Here is a 25,963-nt window from a genome sequence, read left to right as displayed (position 1 = left end):
TTTCTATCACTGCACAAAGTTGCATTAGACAGTGCCGATTTAGACTATCAAAGGGTAATAGGGAGGTTATTACAACAAGACCTGAAGAAATGAGGTTGACTCTCGGGGAACCCTCTGCTTTACCTGCTAGTACTGGTATGAGTGGTGGTCAAAATGGAAGAAAATCTACACAAACATATTATTTATTATTTACTTATTAATTTTTTAAGAGAGAGAGCATGGGGGAGAGGGGCAGAGAGAGAGAATCTTAAGCAGGCTCCATAGTTAGTGAGCCCAACACGGGGCTCCATCCCATGACTCTGGGATGAAATCAAGAGTTGGGCGCTCAACTGACTGGTGCCACCCAGGTGCCCCACAACAAACAAATTTAGGCAGGACCACCAGGTCTCAGACCCCTCAAGAATAATGGTCCAGGCAACCTTACCAGATAAAGAACCCCTGCCAACTGAGGTGTTGGCTGAAGGCAAAGTCAACCTAGAATAAATGGTAGAGGAGGGAGGTCACACCTTAGCCAAGGCATAGAGCCCCATATTCCCTACCCACAGTTTCTTCCTTGCTCAGCCATGTGTATATTCATATATTTTTAATGAATTTATCTTATATTTCCCTTTAATCCACTATTGTATATATTGTTTGCAGAATATTGGGACAGGATTGGGACAGAATTAGAGAAGGAATGGACCTTACCCCAGAAATCTTGGACTTGGAGTTGTATAGAGTAACAATAAAAGAATGAAAACATCGTCAGTTTGGCAGGCTGGAACTTTGGTGGTGGTGGTGGGGGGGGGCACTATAAGCATGAAAAGCAGGCAGAACTGTAATAGGACTTTATTGGTTATTTTGGCTGCTCCGAGTTTGACTCTCCCAATAACCTTCCCATGTTAGTTTAAGTAGAGCCGGTTTCTGTTGTTTGCAAACAGAACTTCTGACTGGTACAGAAGGATAAATATTGGCAAGGAATTGACCACATGGCTATTTGCAGATGACGTGCTTGTCTTCCTAGAAATTCCTGGAGAATCAATAGGGAAAAAAAATAGAAAACATTAAACAATTAATGTGGTGACCAGATATAAAATTGCTTTCCTGTTTATCAGCCTTCTTCTGCAAGGAAATTTAATTTTTAAAATCCCATTTCAAAAAACATAACATAAAACCCCATTTTCCATGTAAAATAAAACTAGACCCACAAGGGCCTTGAATGCCAGACTCTTTTGTCTTGATGGTGCTGAAGAGCAAAAGAGAAGGTGTGAGATCATCTAGACCCATCAGAAAGCTGAACAGGGGAGTGTGCAGGAGGGTGAGGGCTCCGGAGACTCATTCCCCGTGGGACATGCCTGTGGCTGCTGCCCGCTGGGCCCAGGAGGGGCGCTGCGGCTTGAGAGCAGTGACAGAGGTAGTGAATGCAGTGCTGGTGGGGCGTGCAAGGGCTCACCCACGGGAGGGCAGGAGGGACAGGAGTTCTGGTGTGGTCTCCAGGGTGTGAGTCAGTGCCGCTCCTCAGGCCACAGCAGATCCACCTTTTGTGGGCCCTTAGGCTTGTGTACATTGGAGGACTTCTGTAAGGAAAATAATAAAAATTATAAATACAAAATCAGGTATGAACATGAATAATTACTGGGAATAAGAAACCAAAACAACCAACAAAACAATGTATAAGAAAAGCTGACATAGTACAAATATGACAAAATCCCCCCAAATAACACAAAATTCCCCCAAAAGTTTCTTTCGGCTTCACGACTTATTGATAAAGTTGGAAATTTTCAGGATTGTTGCCAAATTGGGGGAAACCTCTATCAAATATCTTTCATAAGTGAGCTGTAAGATTGCAGGGGGAGGACCAGTCTTAAATATTTGGAATTGATGGCTCATTAACCAGAGCAATTCAGATGCATTCTTAAATTGCTGCTACATTGTTTTTAGCTACATAATTGTGTAAGAAAATTACTCTTGCGCTATGTACGCTGTAGTTATTGACGAGTATGTGTAGGAGTTTTGTCACTGGAACACTTGTTTCTCTGGGCCGTCTTGTTCTGTTGGGGATTTCGTGTGCCATTTCATCTGGAAATACCAGACCACATCAGGACAAGATGCATCAGTTACACTGAGATGTGATTCCATATAATGAGATGCATAAAACATACAACTTCACCCAGAAGTACTTGCTACTTGTAGGACTCCTACAGTACACAAGCCCTACTAACGATGGAATTCTGACATTCTTTGAGAGGAGAGATTTTCCGTTTTGACTGGGCATCCATGAGAAATGAGTCCTATGTTCTGATGGTGGAAGCATTTTTTACCGACCAGCTCTGGTTCTGTACATTTCAAACCTTGTTTCTCCTCCACAACCTGCCAGTACTGGGTGCTGACACATTCATATTTCATATAAATTCATATTTCAGTATGACCTCTGGTCTGCACCCTTTTGTCATGATAATGGGTGAGTTGGCATGGCGGGTATTGCTGGGTAGGAGTATTATTGCCAAACGGCTAGCAATAATTTAGCTATACATCAGAGTGATTGTAAAGTACATAACTATATCCCACTAAACCAAATCTTCAATTCAACTTCCCCTTGGTCAGGTCCCAAAGATGTCCACAGCTATCCAACACCATCCAACATGGTGGAAATATGACATGGGAGTTACAGTGGAAGAGGCAGTGATCTTAATGGAAACATTTCACTTCTGTAAGTTTTACAGAAACATTGTGACCATGTAAATGCATCGCTAAGATCCTTCACAGGGCTTTGGAGAAGATCTGTGTGAGTTTAATTGACATCACAGTATACCCACCTTTGGCTTTGGCTTTCAAACCAGGGGTTGGGGAACCAGGGAATAGTCCCATTAATCATGCCTCTCACGGAAAATCACAACACAGTCCACACCACATACCTCATGCTCACCCTCTCATCTATTCTCACTACAACCTATGAGGCAGGAAATAGCATTCCCGGGCCACAGGTGAAAAAGGGAGGCCCAGAAAGGAAGGACTCTTGGCCAGGGTCACACAATCAACAAGCAATACAGCCCAGCTCTTGTGTCCAGTCCAGGGCGCAGTGCCTACACAAGGCCTACACTGTCACATTTGCACCCACGGTCATCCTGACAGAGAGACAAGGAAGGTGTTATGCTTCTATTTTATAGAGGCAGTAGCTATTATAATTACCTCTCATACCTGCACCCACAGGACGGTTGACAAGCCACTTGTACATCCATGAGTTTATTTAACTGTAACAGCAATCTGCAGGGAGTGCTATCCTCTTTTCTGATAGAGGAAACTGAGGTTCATGGAGGTCATGTGACCTAATTAAAGTCCAACAGCAAGGCACTCCAAGGAGGCACTCCAAACCAGGTCTCCTCACTCTTGGTTCAATGCTCTTTTCACTGCACTTTGCTTTCTTCCCCATTAGAGATCAAAGGAACCCCAGAGTATCATCCAGTCCCATTCCCTTTTGCCACAAATGAGAAACTAAAGCCCAGAGAAGGGAAAGGACTTGCCCAGGTAACACAGATTCTTAACCTAACTGTCAAGTCTGTGTCTCTGCCTCATTTCTCCAGGAGACTTCATCTGCTCCCCCATGTCTAGGGGACCACAATGCTGGCTGGATCTTTGCCCCGACCTCTGACTGACCCATCCAGAAACAGCATATACTAAGTAAGCCTATCACTGTCTTACTGCCCAAACCCCTCTTTTTGGAAATAGTCTCTAACCACAGCTCCCACTGCAGAGGGAGGGGTATCTTAGTCAGCCCTGTTTGTGCTGCGTAGCCCCGCTCCATGGCCACAGCTCATTGGATGATACCTATGAGGGAGGCCAATCCTATATGAGCAAGGCTAGACTTAGGCGCTCTGGGGCAGGGCCAGAGTAGGTGGGCAGTCTGAGCACTGGAAGGAGCCCAGACAGACTCAAATTCGGACCCGCTTGGCGGAAAGGCAGAAGCACAGAAAAGAGACTAGGGGACCCCAGAAAGAGCCTCCGCTCTGTTCTTTTACCAATCCCATGATTCCTAGCAGTAACTTCCAGGTTATTTTTCTCATACTCCCCACATTGAATGGGTTCCCATGAGTGGTTTTTTGTACCATGCAACTCAGACACTATAGAATTAATTTATTTTTATTTTTTAACTAGTCTAATGGGTGGTACAATCATATGGTTCACAAATCTAAACAAAAAGGATACATTTGGAAGTCTCACTCCCACCCCTGTTTCCAAACTCTATTCCTTACTCCCCAGAAGGGACTTTTCCCACTTTTATTTATTTCTGGTGTATCTTTTTCAGCATTTCTTTATGCAATTATATGCAAATGTGAATATATATATTCTTACTACCTCCCCCTTCCCATGCTTAAACAAAAGTAGCATACTGGTGATTTGGGACTTTCTGTGGTTCCATACAAATTTTAGGATTGTTTGTTCTAGCTCTGTGAAAAATAATGGTGATATTTTCATAGGGATTGCATTAAATGTATGGATTGCTTTAGGTAGTGCAGACATTTTAACAATATTTGTTCTTCTAATGCATGAGCATGGAATGTCCTTCCATTTCTTTGTGTCTTCTTCAATTTCTCTCATCAATGTTTTATAGTTTTCAGAGTACAGGTCTTTCATTTCCTTCATTAAGTTTATTTCTAGGTATCTTATTGCTTTTTTATACAACTGTAAATGGAATTGATTCTTTAATTTCTCTTTCTACTGTTTCATTACTGGTGTATAGATATGCAACAATTTCTGTATATTGATTTTGAATCCTGCAACTTTACTGAATTCATGTATCAATTCTGGTAGCTTTTTTGTGGAGTCTTTCTTTTTCTATATAGAGTATCATATCATCTGCAAATAGTGAAAGTTTTGACTTGTTCCTTGCCAATTTGGATGCCTTTTATTTCTTTGTGTTTGATTGCTGAGGCTAGGACTTCCAGTACTATGTTACATAAAAGTGGCAAGAGTGGTAAGACATTCCTGTCTTATTCCTGATAGAGGAAAAGCTCTCAGTTGTTCCCCATTGAAGATGACATTAGCTGTGGGTTTTTCAGATATGGCCTTTATCATGTTGAGGCACGTTCCCTCTAAACCTACTTTGTTGAAGGTTTTTATCATGAATGGATGATATACTTTGTCAAATGCTTTTTCTTCATCTATTGAGAGGATTATATGGTTTTTATCCTTTCTTTTATTAATTTAGAGTACCACATTGATTGATTTGCAAATATTGAACCACCTTTGCAACCCAGGAATAAATTCCACTTGATTGTGGTGAATGATTTTTTAATGTTTTCTTGGATTTGGATTGCCATTATTTTATTGAGAATTTTTGTATCCATGTTCATCAGGGATATTGGCCTGTAGTTCCCTTTTTTAGTTGAGTCTTTATCTGTCTTGGTATCAGGGTAATGCTGGCCTCATGGAATGAATTTGCAAGTTTTCCTTCCTTTTCTACTTTGTGGAATAGTTTGAGAAGAATAGGTATTAACTCTTCTTTAAATGTTTGGTAGAATTCACCTGTGAAGCTATCCTGCCCTGGACTTCTGTTTGTTGGGAGATTTTTGATTACTGAATCAGTTTCTTTGCTGGTTATCAGTCTGACCCCGAATAGTCAAAGCAACCTTGAAAAAGAAAAGCAGGGCGCCTGGGTGATCTGACTTCAGCTCAGGTCATGATCTCATAGTTCATGAGTTTGAGTTCCACATCAGGTGAGCCTGAGCCTCGTTTTAAGTTAGCATGAGCCCCACTTTGGTTAAAACATGAGCCCTGGGTGAGCCCCATTTCTCTCTCTCTCTCTCTCTCTCTCTCTGCCCCTCGTGGGATTCTTTTTCTCTTTGTCTGCCCCTTGCTCACTTGTACTCTCTCTCTCTCTCTCTCTCTCTCTCTCTCTCTCTCTCTCTCAAAAAAGAAAAAAAAAGAAAAGCTGGAGACATCACATTTCGGAACTTCACATTATATTACAAAGCTGCAGTGATCAAAACAGTACAGTACTGGCACAAAAATAGACACATAGATCAATAGAACAGAATAGAAACCCCAGAAATGAACCCACAACTATCTGGTCAATCTTTGACAAAGCAGGAAAGAATATCCAATGGAAAAAAGACAACAAGTGGTCTCTCCAACAAACGGTGCTGGGAAAACTGGACAGCAACATGCAAAAGAATGAATCTGGACCACTTTCTTATGCCATACACAAACATAAATTCAAAATGGATTAAAGACCTAAATGTGAGATGGGAAATTATAAAAATCCTAGAGGAGAATACAAGCAGTAATTTCTTTGACATTGGCCGTGGCAACTTATTTCTAGATATGTCTCCTCAGGCAAGGGAAACAAAAGCAAAAATAAACTATTGGGTCTTCATCAAAATAAAAAGCAGCCGCACAACAAAGGAAACAATAAAATGAAAAGGCAACCTATGGAATGGGAGAAGATATTTGCAAAATGATGCATCTTTACATATTTAGTATGCAAAATATATAAAGAACTTACAAAACTCAACACCCAAAAAACCAAAAATGGGCAGAAGACATGAACAGACATTTTCCTAAAGAAGACATACAGATGGCCAACAGACACATGAAAAGATGCTCAACAACATTCATCATCAGGGAAATACAAATCAAAACTACAATGAGATATCACCTCACACCTGTCAGAATGGCTAAAATCAACAATACAAGAAACAACAGGTGTTGGCAAGGATGTGGAGAAAGGGGAACCCTCTTGTACTGTTGGTGGCAATGTAAACTGGTGCAGCCACTCTGGCGAACAGTATGGAGGCTCCTCAAAAAGTTAAAAATAGAACCACCCTATGACCCAGCAATTGCACTACTAGGTATTCACCCAAAGAATACAAAAACACTAATCAAAAGGGATACATGCACCCCAGTATTTATAGCAGCATTATCTACAATGGACAAATTAGGGAAACAACCCAAATGTCCACTGACTGATGAATGGATAAAGAAGATGTGGTATTTATATATAATGGAATATTACTCAGACATAAAAAAGAATGAAATCTTGCCATTTGCAATGATGTGGATGGAGCCAGACAGTATTATACAAAGCAAAATAAATCAGTCAGAGAAGGACAAATGCCATATGACTTCACTCATGTGAAATTTAAGAAACAAAACAAATGAGCAAAGGGGAAAAAAAGAGAGAGAGAGAGAGACAGGCAAACCAAGAAAGTGGCTCTTAACTATAGAGAACAAACTGATGGTTATCAGAGGAGAGCTGATAAGCTCAAGGAGAGCACTTGTGATGAGCACCTGATGTTGTATGAAAGTGATGAATCACTATATTATACCCTTGAAACTAATATTACACTGTATGTTAACTAACTGGAATTTAAATAAAAACTTAAAGACATTTTAATTTTTTTTTTCAACGTTTTTTATTTATTTTGGGGACAGAGAGAGACAGAGCATGAACGGGGGAGGGGCAGAGAGAGAGGGAGATACAGAATCGGAAACAGGCTCCAGGCTCCGAGCCATCAGCCCAGAGCCCGACGCAGGGCTCGAACTCACGGACCGCGAGATCGTGACCTGGCTGAAGTCGGACGCTTAACCGACTGCGCCACCCAGGCGCCCCAAAACTTAAAGACATTTTTAAAAAAAGTAGCAGCGGCACCTGGGTGGCTCAGTTGGTTAAGTGTCCAACTATTGGTTTCAGCTCAGATCATGATCTCACTGTCCATTAGTTTGAGCCCCACATTGGGCTCTGCACTGACAGTGCAGAGCCTGCTTGGGATTCTCTCTCCTCCCTCTCCCTCTGCCTCACTCTTTTCTCTGCCCTTCTCTCTCTCTGTCTCTGTCTCTGTCTCTCTCTCTCTCAAAATAAGTAAGTAAACTTTTAAAATAAGTAGCACACTATATACATTGCTCTGTATCTTCCTATTTTCATGAACAGTCCTGGAAATCATTCCATGCCATAAAGTGATGCAATTTTCTTTACAATCAAAGTCCATCGTTCATGTTTGGTGCCGTTCCCCACCCCCCCCCCCATCCCCTGCCGAGGCCTGTCATTTCATGTAAAACAAAAGAGAGGCAATATCAGGAAATATTCCCGGTCTCTCAGCTGGTGGGGAGAATGGCAGAGGTGAGGCTTTGAGGGGCGCCTGGGTGGCTCAGTCGAAGCATCCGACTTCAGCTCAGGTCATGATCTCCTGCTTTGTGAGTTCAAACTGGGTCAGGCTTTGTGCTGACAGCTCAGATCCTGGAACCTGCTTCAGAGTCTATTGTCTCCCTCTCTCTTCCCCTCCCCTGCTTGCTTTCTCTCTCTCTCTCTCTCTCTCTCTCTCTCAAAAGTAAATAAAAATTAAAAGAAGAAGAAGGAGGAGGAGGAGGAGGAGGAGGAGAAGGGGAATGAGAAGAAGAACAAGTGAGGCTTTGACCAGTGTCTGCCGGAGACTGAGGCGCCCGACCTAGGGACCTAGGGCTTGGCCATGGCAGGGATAAAAGCCCATCATCATCTTACCACAAGACTTGCTGGCCTCTGCCCCTCTTCAGCTTCCTCTGGTTTCTTCCCTGTGGAGTTTAGAAATAGGTCTCTCAACTACTTCAGACCATTCTCCCCATATTTCTCTTGCACAGAACTGCTCCACCCACTGAGTCGGTGACTGTAGAAACCGGAAAGCTGCTAAGGCCTCCCTTGCACGTCCCCCTTCTCCACCTGTCTCGGCACTGCTACGCTCACCTCTGCCCCTGGAGGGTCCTCCCTCCTCCATGGCAGCAAGGACTGCGGGCCCAGAACAGGCAGCTTCCCTTGCCCTCTGCCTTGTATCCATGGCCTTGGGGAGGCTGTGTTTGACTCCCCTGCCTGAGCTCCCCTGCCTTTACCCTCTGCCTCCCTCGGGCTTCCCTGGCCCCTGGCCCCTGCTTCTCCACACCCCTTATTCCTGCCCTCTGCCTAGTGCCCCACCCGAGGCACTGGGGCTGCCCTGGGTGCCTGCCTCAGAATCACTCTTCCCATTTACTCTTTCTCCTTCTCCCCCACTTCTTTATTCCATTCTTCTGCAAATTGCTTTTGAAATTCTATTCCTGCTCCAATACTCACTTCCACTGAAATGCCTTTCTTGACTTTCCAGCCTGCTCCAACACCCCACCAACAATTTACTGCTGGTCACCTCCTCTTGTAGTGAACTGTAGTGCATTTGTCTTTCATTCTTCTCTCTCCTTGCCATCTCTCTCTCTCTCTTTTTTTGTTTTTTTGTTTTTTTGTTTTTTTTTTTTTGCTTCTGGCTTTGGTAGGGCCATTGCATCAAGTTGGTGTCAAGTGCATCTCTATACCTGAAAGGAGTGATTATTTTATTTTATTTTATTTTATATGTTTATTTATTTTTGAAAAGAGAGAGATAAAGCAGGTGAGGGGCAGAGAGAGAAGGGGACAGAGGAGCTGAAGTAGGCTTCTATGCTGACAGCAGAGAGCCTAATGTGGGGCTCAAACTCACGAACCAGGAGTTCACGACCTGAGCTGAAGTTGGACACTTAACCAACTGAGCCACCAGGTGCCCCAGGAGTGATTATTTTATATGACTGCACATGCACTGTCGTCCCCAGCAGGGCCTGAGAGCCCCTGCTCCAGCTACTCCTTCAGTTGGGAAAACTCCCTGAACTCTAGGGGGACACGCAGAAGAATAGGACGTCCTTGCTGCCCTGCAGGATCCCCCAGTGTGTTGTAGAAGACAAGTCCTGTGTAAGGATAACTGGGGACTACAGGTTGTATTTGTGGTGGAACTTCATCCCCTTTAGTAATTGTTAAGCATTTTTTGAGCATCTATTATGTGTCAGGCATCGTGCTGTTACTTCACTTACGTTGCCTCATTTCATTTTAACAACACTGCAAGTTTGGTATTGTTAACTTCACTGTACAGATGAGAAAACTGAAGTGAGAAACTTGAGTAACTTACATGAGGTGACATAGGAGGTTCAGAGTCAGGATTTGATTCCAGGATAGTTTGACCCCAAAGCTAGGTTCCTTCACTGGCTAGAGCAGCCCTCTCTCAGCTCTGATAGCAAAAAGGAGCAGCTTTCACGCTGGTTCCTTACCTTGTCTCTTTTCTACCCTCAGTGTAACAGGCTGGGGACAGAGCTGGCCCCGGAGGATGGAAGAGGACAATTGGCCTGCACGGGGCTGGAGGGTGGGAAGCAGTGCTTGTCTGTTTGTGTGCACACATGCACAAGGACACAGCTAGCAGGGACAGTAGATCTTATGGGAGTAAATGAGGCTATCCTTGCCTTTTAATGCACTAGGCATCTTCACTTGTGTGGAAGCCTTAATACCACCAGAATCACAACTGATAGGAACCCCTAGTTCAAAAAGAGCTACACCCTTCGATCAACAAACCATTACTGAGGTCTTCCCATAAGTGGGGCATGGAATAAAGAGATGCATGAGAAACGGACCTTTCTCCCAAGAGCTCATAACACTGTCCATCACCATGTGGCAAGTAGCTTGACAGAAGAATGCCTGGGGGCTGGGGGGCTGTCAGAGCACAGGGAGGAGGATTTCACTCAGCTTGAGGAGGTAGATCAGGAATCCTTCTTGGAGGTGATGCCTGAGCTGAATTTTAAAGGATGAGCAGTCTTTCAAGTAAAGGCAGGTGAGAGAGGGCACGCCAGCCCATGTGTGTAATGTGTCCAAAGGCTGGGAGAGGAGAGGGGGCAAGGCAGTTTTGGAGAACAGTAAATAGTTGAGTATGACCAGAGCCTCCGCCAGGGGCTTTGTTACAAAGGGTCATTTGCCGAGGCAGGAGTTTGGTCCCTGTTCAGTACATAAAGAGAATTAATAAAATCCTTTAAGTGAGGGTAAGGCATGGTCAGAGTTGCATTTTAGAGAGATCATTCCAGGAGCTGTCTTATTCTAAGTGGTGCCTGGAGAGCAGCCCCTATTATAGCCTCCAGTACTTCTTGCACAAACACACACACAAAAAACACAAAAATGCAAAACAATTCTGAAAATCAAAACTGACAGATAATCAATTACGAGATTCTGAAAGACAAAACAATTGCTTGTCCATGCTTCAACTAGGAAACAAAGCAATCCACTGACATACATAAAGATAGAAATACACTTGATTCTCTTTGTCATCCAGAGACCCCAAATATTTAACAACTAGAAAATTGCACAACTGCCCTTTTGCTGTCATGGGCTGCTTTTTTGAGGTAGCCAGTGCAGTGTTCTCAACTTCCTGTCCTTTTTCTTCTTTTGTAAAGATTTTATTTTGAAGTAATTGCTACACCTAACATGGGGCTTGAACTCACAACCCTAAGATCAATAGGGAGGAAGAAGTTAGAAAAATAAAACAGAGGGCACTTGAGTGGCTCAGTTGGTTGAGTGTCCGACTTCGGCTCAGGTCATGATCTCACGGTTTGTGAGTTCGAGTCCCGCATCAGGCTCTGTGATGACAGCTCGGAGCCTGGAGCCTGCCTCAGATTCTGTCTCCTTCTCTCTCTGCCCCTCCCCACTTGTGCTCTATCTCTCTGTCTCTCAAAAATAAATACATGTAAAACAATTTTTTTTTTGAAAAATAAGAAAACTAAGCCCAAGTAAAGTAGAAGAAAGGAAATAATAACAAAAATGAGTCAAATAGGAAGGCAATTAATTTATTAATTAAATTTAGCAATGTTGCTGGGTCCATCCTCTGTATACCAAAATCAGTAGTACTTCTAACCACCTACAGTTAGTGAAATTCAACAGTGAGACCATTTCCAGTAACATTAAAAAAGCAACAAATTTATAGGAACACATCTAGTGAAAGGTGTACAAGACCACATACTATATTACTGAGAAAAATCAAAGAAAACCGAAATCAAGGGAGGAGGGGATGTACCATGTTCATAGATTAAAGGACTAAGAATATTCATACCAGCACCATTCTAAATACCCTAAACTAGAAACAACCCAAATGGTCCTCAACAATAGAATGCACAAATTCAGCATGATGTAATCCTACAACTGAATACATTCAGCAATGAGAATGAACAAACTTCTGCTGCATGCAGCAACCCAGATGAATTCCATAAACATCATGTGGAACGGTACACATTTATTTCATTTATAAAAAGTTCAAAAACAGACAAAATGACTCTATGGTGTTAGAAGTCTGGATAGCAGGAGATAAAGACAAAGGAGGGGCTAGGAGAGATTTCTGATGTTAGTCATCTGTTTCCTGACCTCGTGGTGGCTTCACAAGGGTGTATGGCACAAGCCATACATTTATGGTTTGTGCACTTTTCTGAATATGTTTCAATTCAAAAACTCAATAAAAAAGAATATTCAGGGGCGCCTGGGTGGCGCAGTCGGTTAAGCGTCCGACTTCAGCCAGGTCACGATCTCACGGTCCGTGAGTTCGAGCCCCGCGTCAGGCTCTGGGCTGATGGCTCGGAGCCTGGAGCCTGTTTCCGATTCTGTGTCTCCCTCTCTCTCTGCCCCTCCCCCGTTCATGCTCTGTCTCTCTCTGTCCCAAAATAAATTAAAAATGTTGAAAAAAAAAAAAAAAAAAAGAATATTCAGGAAATGGAAAATTGTGATATAAAGGACTTACAAGGTTTCTCAAATTCCATAATCCAGATGAATTCTGTGTCATATGTGGATACTGCAGCTCAGCAAAAGAGCTGAGCACTTTATAGTTATTCATTTATTTAGCCCTCTCTGATTAAATAGTGGTCTATGAAATAGGCAATACTCTTATCATCCACCTACCCACTCTCAATTTGAAGATAGTTGCAAAAGTCTGGAAAAAAAATTAGTGAATATCATTTCTCATTTTCCAGGTGAGAAAACAGGCCCAGAGAGTTTAAAAAAAAAATTTTTTAACACTTATTCATTTTTGAGATTGAGAGAGACAGAGCATGGGTAGGGAGGGGCAGAGAGAGTGGGAGATACACAATCAGAAGCAGGCTTCTGATGCTGAGCTCGAACTCATGGACCGTGAGATCATTTCCTGAGCCAAAGTCAGAAGCCCAACCAACTGAGCCACCCAGGCACCCCAGGCCCAGAGAGGTTAAAGTAACTTCCGCAAAGTCAAAAGATAACTAAGGAGTAGGAACCAAGAGTCAAACCTTGGCAGTTTAGTCCCAGGACTCATGCCCTATGCCACTCTGCAGAGTCAGCTTGTCAGCTGTTTCTCTTCCATTCCACTCCTTCCCCAGTTCCTGGAACAGTGTTTCTCAAGCTACATAATTCATTCCACAGTCCATGTGGTGTCTTTGCCCATGTTTGATGACACTAAAAACAATAGTGCTTCCTATTGTATTGCAGCACTTGCCAATTAATGGACAAACTTTTTAAGAGCTTGGAACCCTGTGCCAGGAAAACCACTGAACAAAAAGTCTTCTGTATTTTTGTCACTAGAAGCAGAGTTGGGAAGGGCACATAATACACATGTTCACTGCCAAGAAACTTGCATAATGATTTTCTGCATCTTTAAAGCCCTGAATCCATTAAGGCTTTTTAACTGGTATTTACCACACAAAGGGCAGATATTATCCATATCCATCCCCAAGCTCCTCTTCATGCCATCTTTTATCTAAAACTGTTAAAATTGCTCAGTTAACTATGCATAAACATGTGGAATAATCAGTATTCTCAGCTATGTAAAAATGCAGAAGAAATTTTTAGGAAATATACCAATTATGAACAGTAGTTATCTTTGGGTTGTAGCTTTTTGGGTTGGTTTTTATTTTTTATTTTTTGGTGTCCTCAAATTTTCTACAATGATTATATGTCACCTTTTAAGTAATACAATTTTTAAAATCAGCTCAGAGTACATAAATTTTTATATAATCATGTAATCATAATTATGTCAAAATGTGTATATAGTAAAAGACTGGAAGAATTGTTAATAATAATTTTTTCTGGATGTAGGGCAATGAGTTTTTTCCTCATTCTACTTTTTAGAACTTTCCAATTTTTCTGTAACAATCATATCAGTCAAGATTCTTGATTGCAGGGGTGCCCGGGTGGCTCAGTCAGTTAAGTGTCAGACTTCGGCTCAGGTCATGATCTCACTGCTCGTGAGTTTGAGCCCTATGTCAGGCGCTGTGCCTGGTTCAGATTCTGTTTCTGTCTCTTAGCCCCTCCCCTGCTCATGCTCTGTCTCTCTCTTTCTCAAATATAAATAAAAAATGAACATTTAAAAAAAGATAAAAAAGATTAAAAAAAAGATTCTTGATTATCAAGAGTGGAAATTGAGTCCAGCTACCTTAAGCAGAAAAGGCTTTATTATAAGATCATAAGGTGTTTCTCACTATCTTTTGGAAGCAAAGGAAGGCTTAGTAGGACAGAACCCAACCAAGGTCAAACCAAGGTCAACGATTTGGTTAGGAGACTGTCACTGGAACTGCCACCCAGGCACTCGTAGCCATCGCTGCTGCTGGACTCCCGATGCCTGCATTGCTATAACAAATATACTAACTGTCCCTCTATCTTTGTGTCACTCTTTCATGGTCCAGATTTCTGGGCAGGATCCCCTGATTCACTAACAACAATCATGTGCCCATGTTCTAGCTGCCTGAGCTCAGGGAGGACTGTCTGGCTCTTGACTGGGCTTCCCACAAGGTTCATACAATGGGGATCCTTCCAAATAGACAGGGAGTTCAAATGTGGGATAGCTCAAAAAAAAAGACAAATGTCTACTACACTCAGATATTGTTACTATTATTATTATTGTTATTTGCAATGTCTCAAATCAGGCTTCAGAGCTGGTCTAATAAAGCTACCAATCACCATAAGTAGGCATTGCTTTTATAATGGGAATAATAATTTTTTTTTTTTTTATAAAAACACAAACACTTTGTGTCTGTCACACAACATGGATCAGAGTGCATTTTACTTTACACAGTGTGGATTAAAAAACGGGGTTTTATTGGGAGAAGTTATAAGCCAAGGATCAGTGAAAAAAGGGCACGAGGACTCCATCTTCCCCTTGTTCCCCAGACAGGTGTGCCATGGTCAAGTGCCGCAGGACACAGACTGGGTCTGTGTTTCTGGGGATGGACCTCACACCCTTATTTGCTCCTTTTTTTCTAAGTGCAACTTTGCCAGTGAAGGTAAAATCAGATTGCCTGAGCACTGGGCAGGAGGAATTTATAGAGTGCCAGGAGTTACCCGAGAAGGCTACTTTTCTAGAAAGGAGAAGTCTCCCGGTGAGTGGAAGGAGTCAGCAAGGGATAGTATGGGTATTGACACCCAGGTCTTGGCCTGGATGGGACGATGGGTGTGCTGTTCATTGAGCGAAACAACACAAGCAGAAGAGGGATAGGGTAGGCTTGGGGGAAGCGATGAGTTTGGTTTGGGACATGCTGAGTCTGGAGTACGTATGAGTCACTCCCGGACAAGGTCAGGGTTCCCATTATACACCCCCCACAGCAGCCTGCACCTCTCTTTTGTATTGCTAATCCTGAATGCACTTTAATCAATAACTGCAGAATTAGTATTGAATCTTTATTCCAGATCATGAGTTCCCAGAGGTCTTGGCTCAGGTCTAACCACTTCACTGTTATATCCCCAGCACTTGGCATTCGGTCAGGCACAAAGTAGGTAACCAATACATATGTGTTGAGTGAATTAATGAATCTCTGTGGAGACCTAGAGCAGGCAGTGGGATATGTGGATAGGAAACTGAAAGACCTGGGATGAAGATCTAGATTCAGAAGAGTTCCACACTTAGATAACTGAATCCAAGGCACTGGGTAAGCTGGGTTACCCACTGAGCCCAGGTGCGTTGAGAAAACCAAAGAGCCTAAGCCAGAACCCTGGGAAACACCACCATACCAGGGAGGCAAGGAGGGGAGCAGCCAGAGGTAGGTAGAGAACTAAGAGAGAGGGTGGTGTTCTGGAAGCTAAGGGAGAAGAGAGTTTTCAGCATGGTGGAGTGAATGGAGTCAAATACTGTCAGTTAGGAGTTCTTGTAAAATGAAAAACACCAATACTTGTGAAGTTCTTGTGTGCCAGGCACTGTTCTAACAGCTCTCAATGTATTAACTCTCTTAATTTTCAAGACCACCAAGTGAGATGGGTGTTATCATTATTGTTCCCTCCCTAAAACGAGGATACTGAGGCACAGAGAGGCCACTCAGCTAGGAAGTGGGAGGGCTGTATTCTGAACCTAGGTTATCTGTTTCCCAGGTCTGTGCTCTTCACCATTATATCTGCTGCCTCAGAGAAGAGGTAGCCGGTGGGTCACAAGTAACATCAGGGGGAACAAATTTCAGCGGGGCTGTGGGGTGAAGCTACATGGCAATGAGAAAAAAGGTGAGTTGGAAGCAAGAAAGTCAAGACCAGAAGTCCAGCCCTTCGCTACAAAGAGTGGTCCAGCTACACTGACCCCACCTGGGAGTCCATGAGACATGCGGAACCTCGAGACACAGCCAGCTCTTCTGAATCAGGCTTTGCAGTTTAACAAGCTTCTTGGGTGATTCATGTGCCTGGTGAAGTCTAGTTGGACTAGATGATCTTTCAGGAACTTAGGCTGTGAAGAGAGAGAGACAGAAGAACACAGTGTTAAGTGAAAGGTTTTTTTTAGGTTGGAGAGCCTCGAGCAGGTTTCTAGACTGAGACCAGTGGTTTGCAACTCCTGTAACATCCTAGAAGCATCTGGGTGCTATTAAAAAATACTAGTTTCCTAAGGCCTACCCTCAGAAATTCTGTGGCCCAGGTGATTCTAATGAATCTACATGGCCTACCCAAGGGGAAGGCACAAGTAAGGAAGGACAGGATGGAGGTGGAGACGCCAGGGAATAAAAAAATAGATGAAGGTCTCCTCAGGGAAATGGGAAGGGATGGGGTAAGGATGAAGAAATGCAAAGATGTTTTGTGGAAGGAGGGAAAGCAGTAACAATAAAGCAGAGAGAAATGTGTAGAGGGTGGGGACCCACAGGCCTGAGAGCCATGATTGGTTGATTCTTTAAATGCTAACTAGGACATGCATGGTGTGAGAAGAGGGTACTTTAAGTCAGATGGTGTTACTGGCCTGCTCAGGGCCTTGCAGTATGTTTCCATCACACATGGCTTACTAGGCCCTTGGTGACTTCATTCTCTGCTCTCCACTGACCTCCAGCACACCAACCTCTTCAGTATTCCTTTTCCCACTGACCATGTTCCTGCCTCGGGGCCTTTGTACTTGCTACTCCCACCTATGGGCTGTTGTTCCTCCAGATACTCACATGGCCTGTTCCCTTACTTCAGTCCAGTCTCCTCCAATGCCCTCTTCTCAGAGAAGACTTCCCACATCACTCTCTATTCCCTTTCTCTGAATTGTTTTCTGTTACTGCCCAACATCAGGTCATAAATCTACTTGCCTATTTGTTTAGGTCTGCCTTCTCTACCAGAACACAAATTCCATTGTCTTGTTCACTGTGGAAAACCCACCGCCTAGAACAGTGAGGCACAGAGGTGTGCTTGTAAAAAGTTTGATGAATGAATAAATGACAGGTGCTGCTTGGTGCAAATAAATAGGATACTGAAATGAACAGGTATTGCTGAGAGTGCCTGGGGAAGGTGACTAGGTAGGGAGATTGAGGAAGAATAAGATGAGTAAGGACAAGTAAACAGGCAACTTAAAGGCCTGATGGAGGAGGAAGCAAAGGGTTGTAGCAGCAAGAAAGACTATGGTTTCTGCACTACACCAGCAACTCTGTGTTGGTCTGGGAAAGTCTGTTAATCTTTTAAACCTCAATCTCCCCATCAGTAAAATGAGGTTGATGACCATAGTACCCTCCACGTAAGTGTATGATGGGGGTTAAGTGAGCTGGTAGTTCTGGGTGGCTCAGTTGATTAAGCATCAGATTTAGGCTCAGGTCAGGATTTCATGGTTGGTGGGTTCGAGCCCTGCATCTGGCTCAGTGTTAGCAGTGCAGAGCCTGCTTGGGATTCTCTCTCGCTCTCTCTCTCTCTCTCTCTCTCTGTCCCTCCTCTACTCGCACTCTTTCTCTCTCAAGAGATAAATAAACTTTTTAAAAAAATGTAAAGAAACTATAAGCTCTCAATACGTGCTAATTACTGTGATCAATCCCAGATCGTGGGAAGAGTGTGAAATGTTGTCACCTAAAGTTTCTGTAATCATTCCAAGTGTTGACCCAAAATGTCCCATCCTGATATAGCCTTGACTTGTTACCTTGCCACCACCCACCATCCACACAAACATGTCTCTGCTTTGCCAAAGCCATCAGCAGCCTTTTCTCCTTTCTTTTTCTTCTTTTTTAAGTGTTTATTTATTTTTGACAGAGACAGAGCGCGAGCAGGGGAGAAACAGAGAGAGAGGGAGACACAGAATCCGAAGCAGGCTCCAGGCTCTGAGCTGTCAGCACAGAGCCCGACATGGGGCTTGAACCAACAAACCATGAGATCATGACCTGAGCCGCAGTCGGACCCTTAACCTATTGAGTCACCCAGGCGCCCCGCCTTTTCTCCTTTCTGATGACTCTTCTGAGAACTACCCTATCGCCTGGCACAATAAGTTCTCCATAAATTGTTGGAGTTCACTACAATTCTCCCAAACAGTGCTGCTTAAGTGTTATCTTGTCAGGAAAACCTTGATGTGAATATGTGGCTCTGGCCTTTTTAAGGAAGATGGGCTACGTACAAAGACAGCATTCTACGGGCTCGGAATCATCTATAAGTCTGGCATAGTAAACATACCTCAATAGGACGGGAGTGGGTTTGTTCCTCTGGAACTTCCCTGATATGCCTTAGGCGTCCAAGGGCGGCCAGAGGCCAAGAGCTGGCGCGGAACCGTCGACTCCTTTAAAAGGCGTGGCCTCGCTGTAGCCGCCGCGGGAGTGATTGGCTCAAACTGCCGGGGGCGGGACTCGGTTGCCAGGGAGCGGCGCGGGGAGCTCGGGGATCTGCGGAGGCTGCGCGAAGAAGCGAGGTGCTTGCTGGGGCCGGGGCTGCGCGACGGCACTGGGGGCTGCGGTGAGCGCCGCGCAGGCCGTGCAGTTCCCAGCGGAGAGGCGCCGCCGCCATTGCCGCCTCGCTCGGTGAGCGCATCCCGCTCGCCGAGCAGGGCCCCAGCGGGGCGCCGGTACCATGGGCCAGTGCGGCATCACCTCCTCCAAGACCGTGCTGGTGTTTCTTAACCTCATCTTCTGGGTGAGCGGGGTCGCCGGGCGGGAAGGGCGAGGGGCCGGCGGCGCGTGTGAGGGGAGGCCTCGTCTGAGGCGCCCCAGGGCCCGGCGGCGACGGGGCCCTGCGGCGAGGCCCCTCGCGGGCTGGGACGGAGGCCCCGGGCGTAGAGGGCGGTGAAGGGAAGCCCTCGGGCGGCCTTCGCGGTTGAGCTTCTTGAGTCCACGACCGGCTGGCTCCGCGCAGTGAGGCTGGGCCGATCCCCCCCCCCCCCCCCCCCCCCCGGCCCTTCCCCTGGAACAGCCTGCTCGTCCGAGAGCTCTCAATGCAGATTCTTTCAGGACATCAGGCTTGAAATAGGATATTCCCCAAAGGGTCAGGCTCCTTTTTCTTTGTCAGGGCCCGGAGCCCCCGCAGCTCCAGTGGCAGTCCTGAAGCGTGTGAGCAAACGGTGCAGCGACGCGGGGACGCTAGCGGCACAGGGCTGAGGGATTTTGACTTCCAGTTCTTTGTGTATCTGGAACTTGTTATTTGGTTACCAGCCCAGAAAACTGAAAGGTTTCAATTTATTAAGCCAAATAATTATTTGCCCAGGAAAATCATTATGTTTGTTTGGTCATTGGGCGTGAGTAACCTGAGATTATAAACCTTGGTGAAATAGGATTCGGATGTCAAAAGATTTTGAAAGCGATGAGTTCACTTTCAATAAAAGGTGGCTTGTGAATTTTTTTGGACACGCCCCCGAAGAAAGGAGTGTTTATAACCACTTAGTTCATCTTAGTTCGGTTTCTTATCTCACCAGGGACTTGTAATAACCGGTGTTGTTCCTATCATTCTCCACCCTCTAGTCCATCTGGACCTTGCACCCGGATGAATAGTAAGCATTTCCCTTACATCATTTTAAGAAACAAAATCCAGCCCGAAATCTTCAGCAGTAGAATAAGGTTCAGCCTCCTCTTGGTGTTGCAGCTGAAGTCCTCAGTCACCTTTCCTTCCTCATGGCTGGCCAGGTTCTTGCTGTCCAGTCCCCAGACATTCCTTGAATGTTCATACTTACTTTGCTTTTGTGTGTCCCCATTCAACTGCTCCTTCTCACGCACATCTAATTTGGAAGGAATCCTTGCCTCCTTACCACCGCGCCCCGCCCCCGCCCCCCCCCCCCCCCCCCCCCGCAACAAAGGATGAAGCGTTTCATATCCCAACCCCTGTAGCATAAAAGGATAATTCTATGTAATAAGGCATTTACTATACACTCTTACTGCCATAGAGTCTTTTAGGGTATTTCTGGTGTGATGGAAAGAGTCCCAATAATGTTCAAAATCACACATGTGACATTGGGATTTCTATGATCTTTTCTAATTAGAACAGTATTTCTCATACTTTAGTTTGAGTTACCAGCCTTTTTAAAAGGTAAAAGAATATTTCAGTGATCCTCAAATGAGAAACACTCAATTAGATAATAAGGTACTTAGGTAGAGACTTGCTTTGTATCCTTTACAGTTTCTTGGGATTTTTGTGGACATAGCTATTTGACTTTGAAGAGTAAACTATCAAATGAATTCTATGCTATTCAGTCTCAGGGACTGGAATCATTAATGTAACAAAATATTAAACATATAGGAGCCATTTTCTTTAATTAATTTTTCATTTACTGTAAAATACCAGTTAATTCTAAGTGCTCATGAATCTTTGGAAATTGTGTATCTACTACTGGGACCTCTGTGGAGAAAGGTCATACCGAACTTCACTTGTGCTTGTCATAGTGGGTTATTGCCAAGACTAAAATCATACTGTGTAGTAAAAATACCCTTTTTCTAGGTTAGTAGGATAGTAAAGCTTTTGTGAGCAGTAATAAGTTAAACAGATATGCAGGGTCAGGGGTGGGAAATGTGGCTTAGAGCAGGATTAGTGGAACATAACTAATGAGGAAACAGTATTAGACATGTCTCCCACCTAACAGTTTAGGGACAAACTGTTGGAATCTGATGATGCTAGTAATGATAACTAAGATTTCAGTATTTATACCCAGGTAGTGTGCTGAGCACTTTACAGTCTGTGTCCTCACAGCAACTCTATCTGGCAGTAAATATTCTTATGCATATTTTACAGATGCAGACTTTATGGTTTACTGAGGCGAAGTTGCACACCCAAGGTGTGGCAGAGCCTGTGTTCAATCCCAGGTTGTCTTATTATCTAGAGCCTGTGATGTTAGAGCAAAATGTGATTTTAAAAGATTTGGAAAGGGGAAGGAACTCCTTAGCCAAGTTAAAGTCACTTTCTCTAAACCATACTAATTTTAACCTTGGTTAGAGCCAGTTCTTTCATGTAAACTACACTGACTTGTCAGTTTAAAAAATTAGGTCATTATGAGGAAGTACATAAAACAGATGTTAACTGGTTCTTCCTGAGAATGTAATGCATTCTTCAGTTCTAATAAGTGTATTCTTATATAATGGCCCCTCCCTCCTTTTAATGCCGTATACGTGGAAGAATAAACATTCCCTGCATAGAGCATATCAAAAGTTTATCTAGGTTCCCTGGAGCAACTTTGTGAAGACTATATTAGCTGTGTTGCACTAGTTCCTCACTATCAGATGGTAATGGCTGCTTGTGATAATGGCTGACTGGATTAATTGCTTTGGCAAGATCTTTATACCTTTTAATATCTTGATATCCTGTTTTAGTTGGCAGTTTGTTCAGTGAGCTGTGGAAATAGATATGTACCTGAAATACTTAGCCTTGGCACTACATGACCTGCCAGTCAAAATTGTTAATGTGGACTTGACCTGGATTCTTTTGGATGGTGTGGTCTAAGAATATTAACTGTGAAAAGGCACAAACGGTCATTTCTAAAGTCCTAAAGGTTGCCTTATTGGAACTAGAGAGTTCCTTACCAAATTCCAGAATGTTAAGGCTTGAAAGATAATTTGGGACAAGTGAAATCACATGTACAACTTGAATCTCTGCTTTTTGGAGTGGCATAGCTTTAAATGTAAGTTTATTAGTGCTAGACCATGATAATTTATGGAAGACAGGGGTGTTTGAGGTACATTACTAAATTTTGAAGACTGTTGGAATAGTCAGCCTCTTCTATTAACTGCACCCTTGTACCAAGATCAGAAAGGATTCTTAATTTGGTGGGTCATTTGCTGTGACCCAGAGGCCTCATCTAAAACTTTAAATCGGTACTTTTTAATTTTCAGGTTTTATTCTCGTAAGTTAATTGAGTACTCAGTCAAGTTCCATATTACACAAATTGCCTTTACTTTTTCTACCCTATAAGAAAAAACCAACTGGCTAGTATTTATTTTGCTGATGTGTCTTAGGTATTATATTGACTGCAAGAGAAAACTTTGTCCATGCTTATAGAATTTATAATGTGGCATATCTATTTAGACTTTTGTTTTTCATCCATATGAGAGGTGATAGTAACACTAAAATACCTATGGGGGTAGGAAATACTACATGAAAGTCAGATAACTTTTTAAGTGTCTTTAGAAAGAACTCCAGAATGTGGCACCTTCACTAATCATCGTTCACTTATATGAAGTACCCTATACATACAAATCATATTTGAAAGCCACATATAACCTTTAATATTTATCTTTAAAAAAATATTTTCATACCACACTTCTATCTGAATATATGTAGTTAAAGAAAATTGCTTTGTTAAACAAATACAGCACAAATACTTGAGCACCTAGTTTATGCTTGTATTATTGATAAAACAATGGAAAAGACAGGGAAGGTCTTGTTCTTACAGAACTGACTTTCTAGTGGAGCAAGCAAAAGTAAGCAACAAAAATATCAGATAGTGTTGCATTATGCAGACAGTTAAAACAAGGTCATATCATAGAGTGAGTGAATGAATGGCTGCCTTAGGTTGGCAAAGAAGGCTTCTCCAAAGATGTGAACTCTGGAATACAAGGAGGCACCGATTTGGGCATGATTTGAAGATGAGGGCATTCAATACAGGGAATAGCCTGTAGGCCTTGTGGCAAAAATATACTTGGTATCTTCAGATTACCAAAAGAAGCTTCAACTATAGTTTTCATGCTTTTGTTTAAAAAAAAATAGAGGCAATGGGGCACCTGGGTGGCTCAGTCGGTTAAGTGGCCGACTTCGCTCAGGTCATGATCTCACGGTCAGTGAGTTCGAGCCCCGCGTCAGGCTCTGTGCTGACAGCTCAGAGCCTGGAGCCTGTTTCCGATTCTGTGTCTCCCTCTCTCTCTCTCTGACCCTCCCCTGTTCATGCTCTGTCTCTCTCTGTCTCAAAAATAAATAAACGTTACAAAAAATTAAAAAAAAAAAAAAATAGAGGCACCTGGGTGGCTCATTTGGTTAAGCATCTGACTTTGGCTCAGATCATGATCTCTCAGTTCATGGGTTCGAGCCCCGAGTTGGGCTCTGTGCTGACAGCTCAGCGCCTGGAGCCTGCTTTGGATTCTGTGTCTCCCTCTTTTTCTGCCCCTCCCCTACTCGTGCTCTGTCTCTGTCTCTCTCTCTCTGTCTCTCTCTCTTTCAAAAATAAACATTTAAAGGGTGCCTGGGTGGCTCAGTCAGTAGAGCATCCAGCTTTGGCCCAGGGCATGAACTCGTGGTTTGTGAATTCAAGCCCCACGTTGGGCTCTGTGCTGACAGCTCAGTGCCTGGAGCCTGCTTCAGATTCTGTGTCTCCCGCTCTCTCTGTTCCTCCCCTGTTTGCTCTCTCTCTCAAAAATGAATATTTAAAACAATGTATTTAAAAAAAATTTTTTTTAAACATTTATTTATTTTTGAGAGACATATAGAGGCAGAGCATGAGCAGGGGAGGAACGGAGAGAGAGGGAGACACAGAATCCAAAGCAGCCTCCAGGCTCTGAGCTGTCAGCACAGAGCCTGATGCCGGGCTCAAACTCATGAACCACGAGATCATGACCTGAGCCGAAATCGAGTTGGACGCTTAACTGACTGAGCCACCCAGGCACCCCAAAATAATTTAAAAAAATAAACATTTAAAAAATAATAATAAATTAAGAAAAATAAAAAAAAATGTATAATGAAATATTTCAAGGAACACTTCCTGTCAGAAATCTCCTTATACATATTTTGTGTTTTCCAGCACATCTTACACGTTTGAGTTAGGAATGTGATTCTTTTAAACTGGAACTTTCATCAGACATCCCGGAATTTGCTTCTCTGTTTCCTGTATTTCTGTCATCATGAATGACTGCTCTAACAAAGACTATGTCATTGGAACACACCTTCAGCTAACAGATTTTTTTCCCCATAATTGTTTTTAGTTCACTATAGAAGAAAAGCTGACTTTGTCAGTAAGCAAGTCATGGTACATAATAGATCTATTTCTTACCTTGTCTTTGGCAGTTATGAAATTGAATGTTTCCAGTTATATTATTTCATTTTCAGTCATCTGTCCACTGATCAAGTGCCTTGTGGCTCTGAGTAATCATTGACTGAAAGAACTCAGCATTGGGAACTTGGAATCAGCCAGGTGACCATATGCAGGAAAGCTCTCTTTAGTTGGATACTTATTTGCTTTTTAGAATATTTATCATGCATTGAAATATTTTCATGAATTTTATTCCATAAGACCCAGTTCGGGTTGGGATTTTTGCAGAAAATTTATTCCATAAAATTTATACTTGCATCGGACAAGTAGACCCTAAGAATCATTCATTCACAAATGCTTGTTGAATATCTGTGCTTTACTTCACTCATAAATGCTTGTTGAATGTCTATACTTTACTTGTTTCTGAGAAATATAAAAGGCAAAAAAGGCATAGTCCCTATTCTGTAACAGCCCATGGGGAGAGGGAGCAGACAGGCAAAATCATCTAATACTTTATTGAATTTAATTTCTAGGCACACTTTCCCCGTCTCCCCCTCAGATAACTCATGGATAGTCTCAAGTCTTTCTTTATTTCTTCTCCTTCCCCTACCTTAATAGTTTGGTAGAATTGGTAGAGGAGAAAAATTACTTGTGTTTATATATTTGTTTTTAATTTTCTAAAGGCGGTTTGTAGTAAATGCCAGCATATTGTATCTTACATTGTTGCTGCTGCTGATTAAGATGGACAAACTATAAAATTTATGCATCCCAGGCTCCTGTAGTAATAACTGACACTTTTTATAGTCAGAGGAGGTTATGGGGACAGAAGGTCTTAGGAAAAAAGTGCATGTTTAAATTCCATGCTTCTCAGATGACCCTTAGAGCCCTATAATCTGAAAACAGCATTTCCATGCTGTTAAAATAATTTGGTTTTGGCAATTGGTTGATCTCCAATTTCATTGCCACCCAAACTTTTGGGTCTTTTTAACTGATAGGTATAATTGGATTGAGTGAACAACTTTGTTAAACTAGATAAACAGTGACATAAAAAACTGAATACAGAAAAAGTAAAAATAAGGCAGAATTGAGGAACATGACCCCTGGAATATCATCAAAGTTATAGCGGCGTAAAAGGATTAAAATATTTTTTCTTTAAGAATAAATGACAGGGCTCTGGTAGCTCAGTTGGTTAAGCATCTGACTCCTGATTTTGGCTCAAGTCATGATCTCATGGTTCATGAGTTTGAGTCCCACATCTGGGGGACTCAAGTGCGGAGCTTGTTTGGGATTCTTGCTCTTCCTCTCTGCCCTCTCCTGCTCTCTCTCCCTCTCCTCTGTCTCCCTCTCCTTCTCTCAAAAAATAAATAAACTAAAAAAAAAAATTTTTTTTTTAAATAATAGTGGCAGTGACATAGATAATGATGACAGGAGTGGCTTATTGTCAAAACTTTGTGACCCTAAGTAGGAATATTTTCTTTTTTTTACTTGGTCTCCTTGAAAGGTGATATTTATGGGGCGAAAAAAGAATAATGTGTTAGATAATCAGAAAACATCTGAAAATGAGTCAAAGC

At 42.9% G+C, this 25,963-nt stretch overlaps 1 protein-coding gene and 1 long non-coding RNA gene across 3 annotated transcripts in view; one reads left to right on the top strand and one right to left on the bottom strand.

Moving 5' to 3' along the window:
• Window positions 1–812: 812 nt before the first annotated feature.
• LOC131516221 (uncharacterized) lies at window positions 813–18,754 on the bottom strand. Of its 2 annotated transcripts, none has more exons than XR_009263947.1 (4): window positions 18,638–18,754; window positions 16,326–16,469; window positions 1,433–1,556; window positions 813–1,009 (listed from the first exon to the last, which is right to left on the bottom strand). It is a non-coding gene; the product is annotated as an uncharacterized LOC131516221 (long non-coding RNA). The 2 variants fall into 2 exon arrangements; XR_009263948.1 differs by having other exon boundaries at window positions 16,331–16,469.
• A 121-nt stretch (window positions 18,755–18,875) lies between these two features.
• TSPAN3 (tetraspanin 3) overlaps window positions 18,876–25,963 on the top strand; it is a 29,102-nt gene continuing 22,014 nt past the window's right edge. Inside the window, exon 1 of the mRNA XM_058736961.1 lies at window positions 18,876–19,090. Coding sequence (XP_058592944.1) covers window positions 19,028–19,090 — 63 coding nt within the window. The 5' untranslated portion in view covers window positions 18,876–19,027. The remainder of the gene's footprint in view (window positions 19,091–25,963) is intronic.

Source organism: Neofelis nebulosa, chromosome 7 (assembly GCF_028018385.1).
Source record: "Neofelis nebulosa isolate mNeoNeb1 chromosome 7, mNeoNeb1.pri, whole genome shotgun sequence".
Classification (NCBI taxonomy): Eukaryota; Metazoa; Chordata; class Mammalia; order Carnivora; family Felidae; genus Neofelis; species Neofelis nebulosa.
The sequence above is the reverse complement of the archived record's forward strand: the minus strand, read 5'-3'. Positions and strand labels throughout refer to the sequence as shown.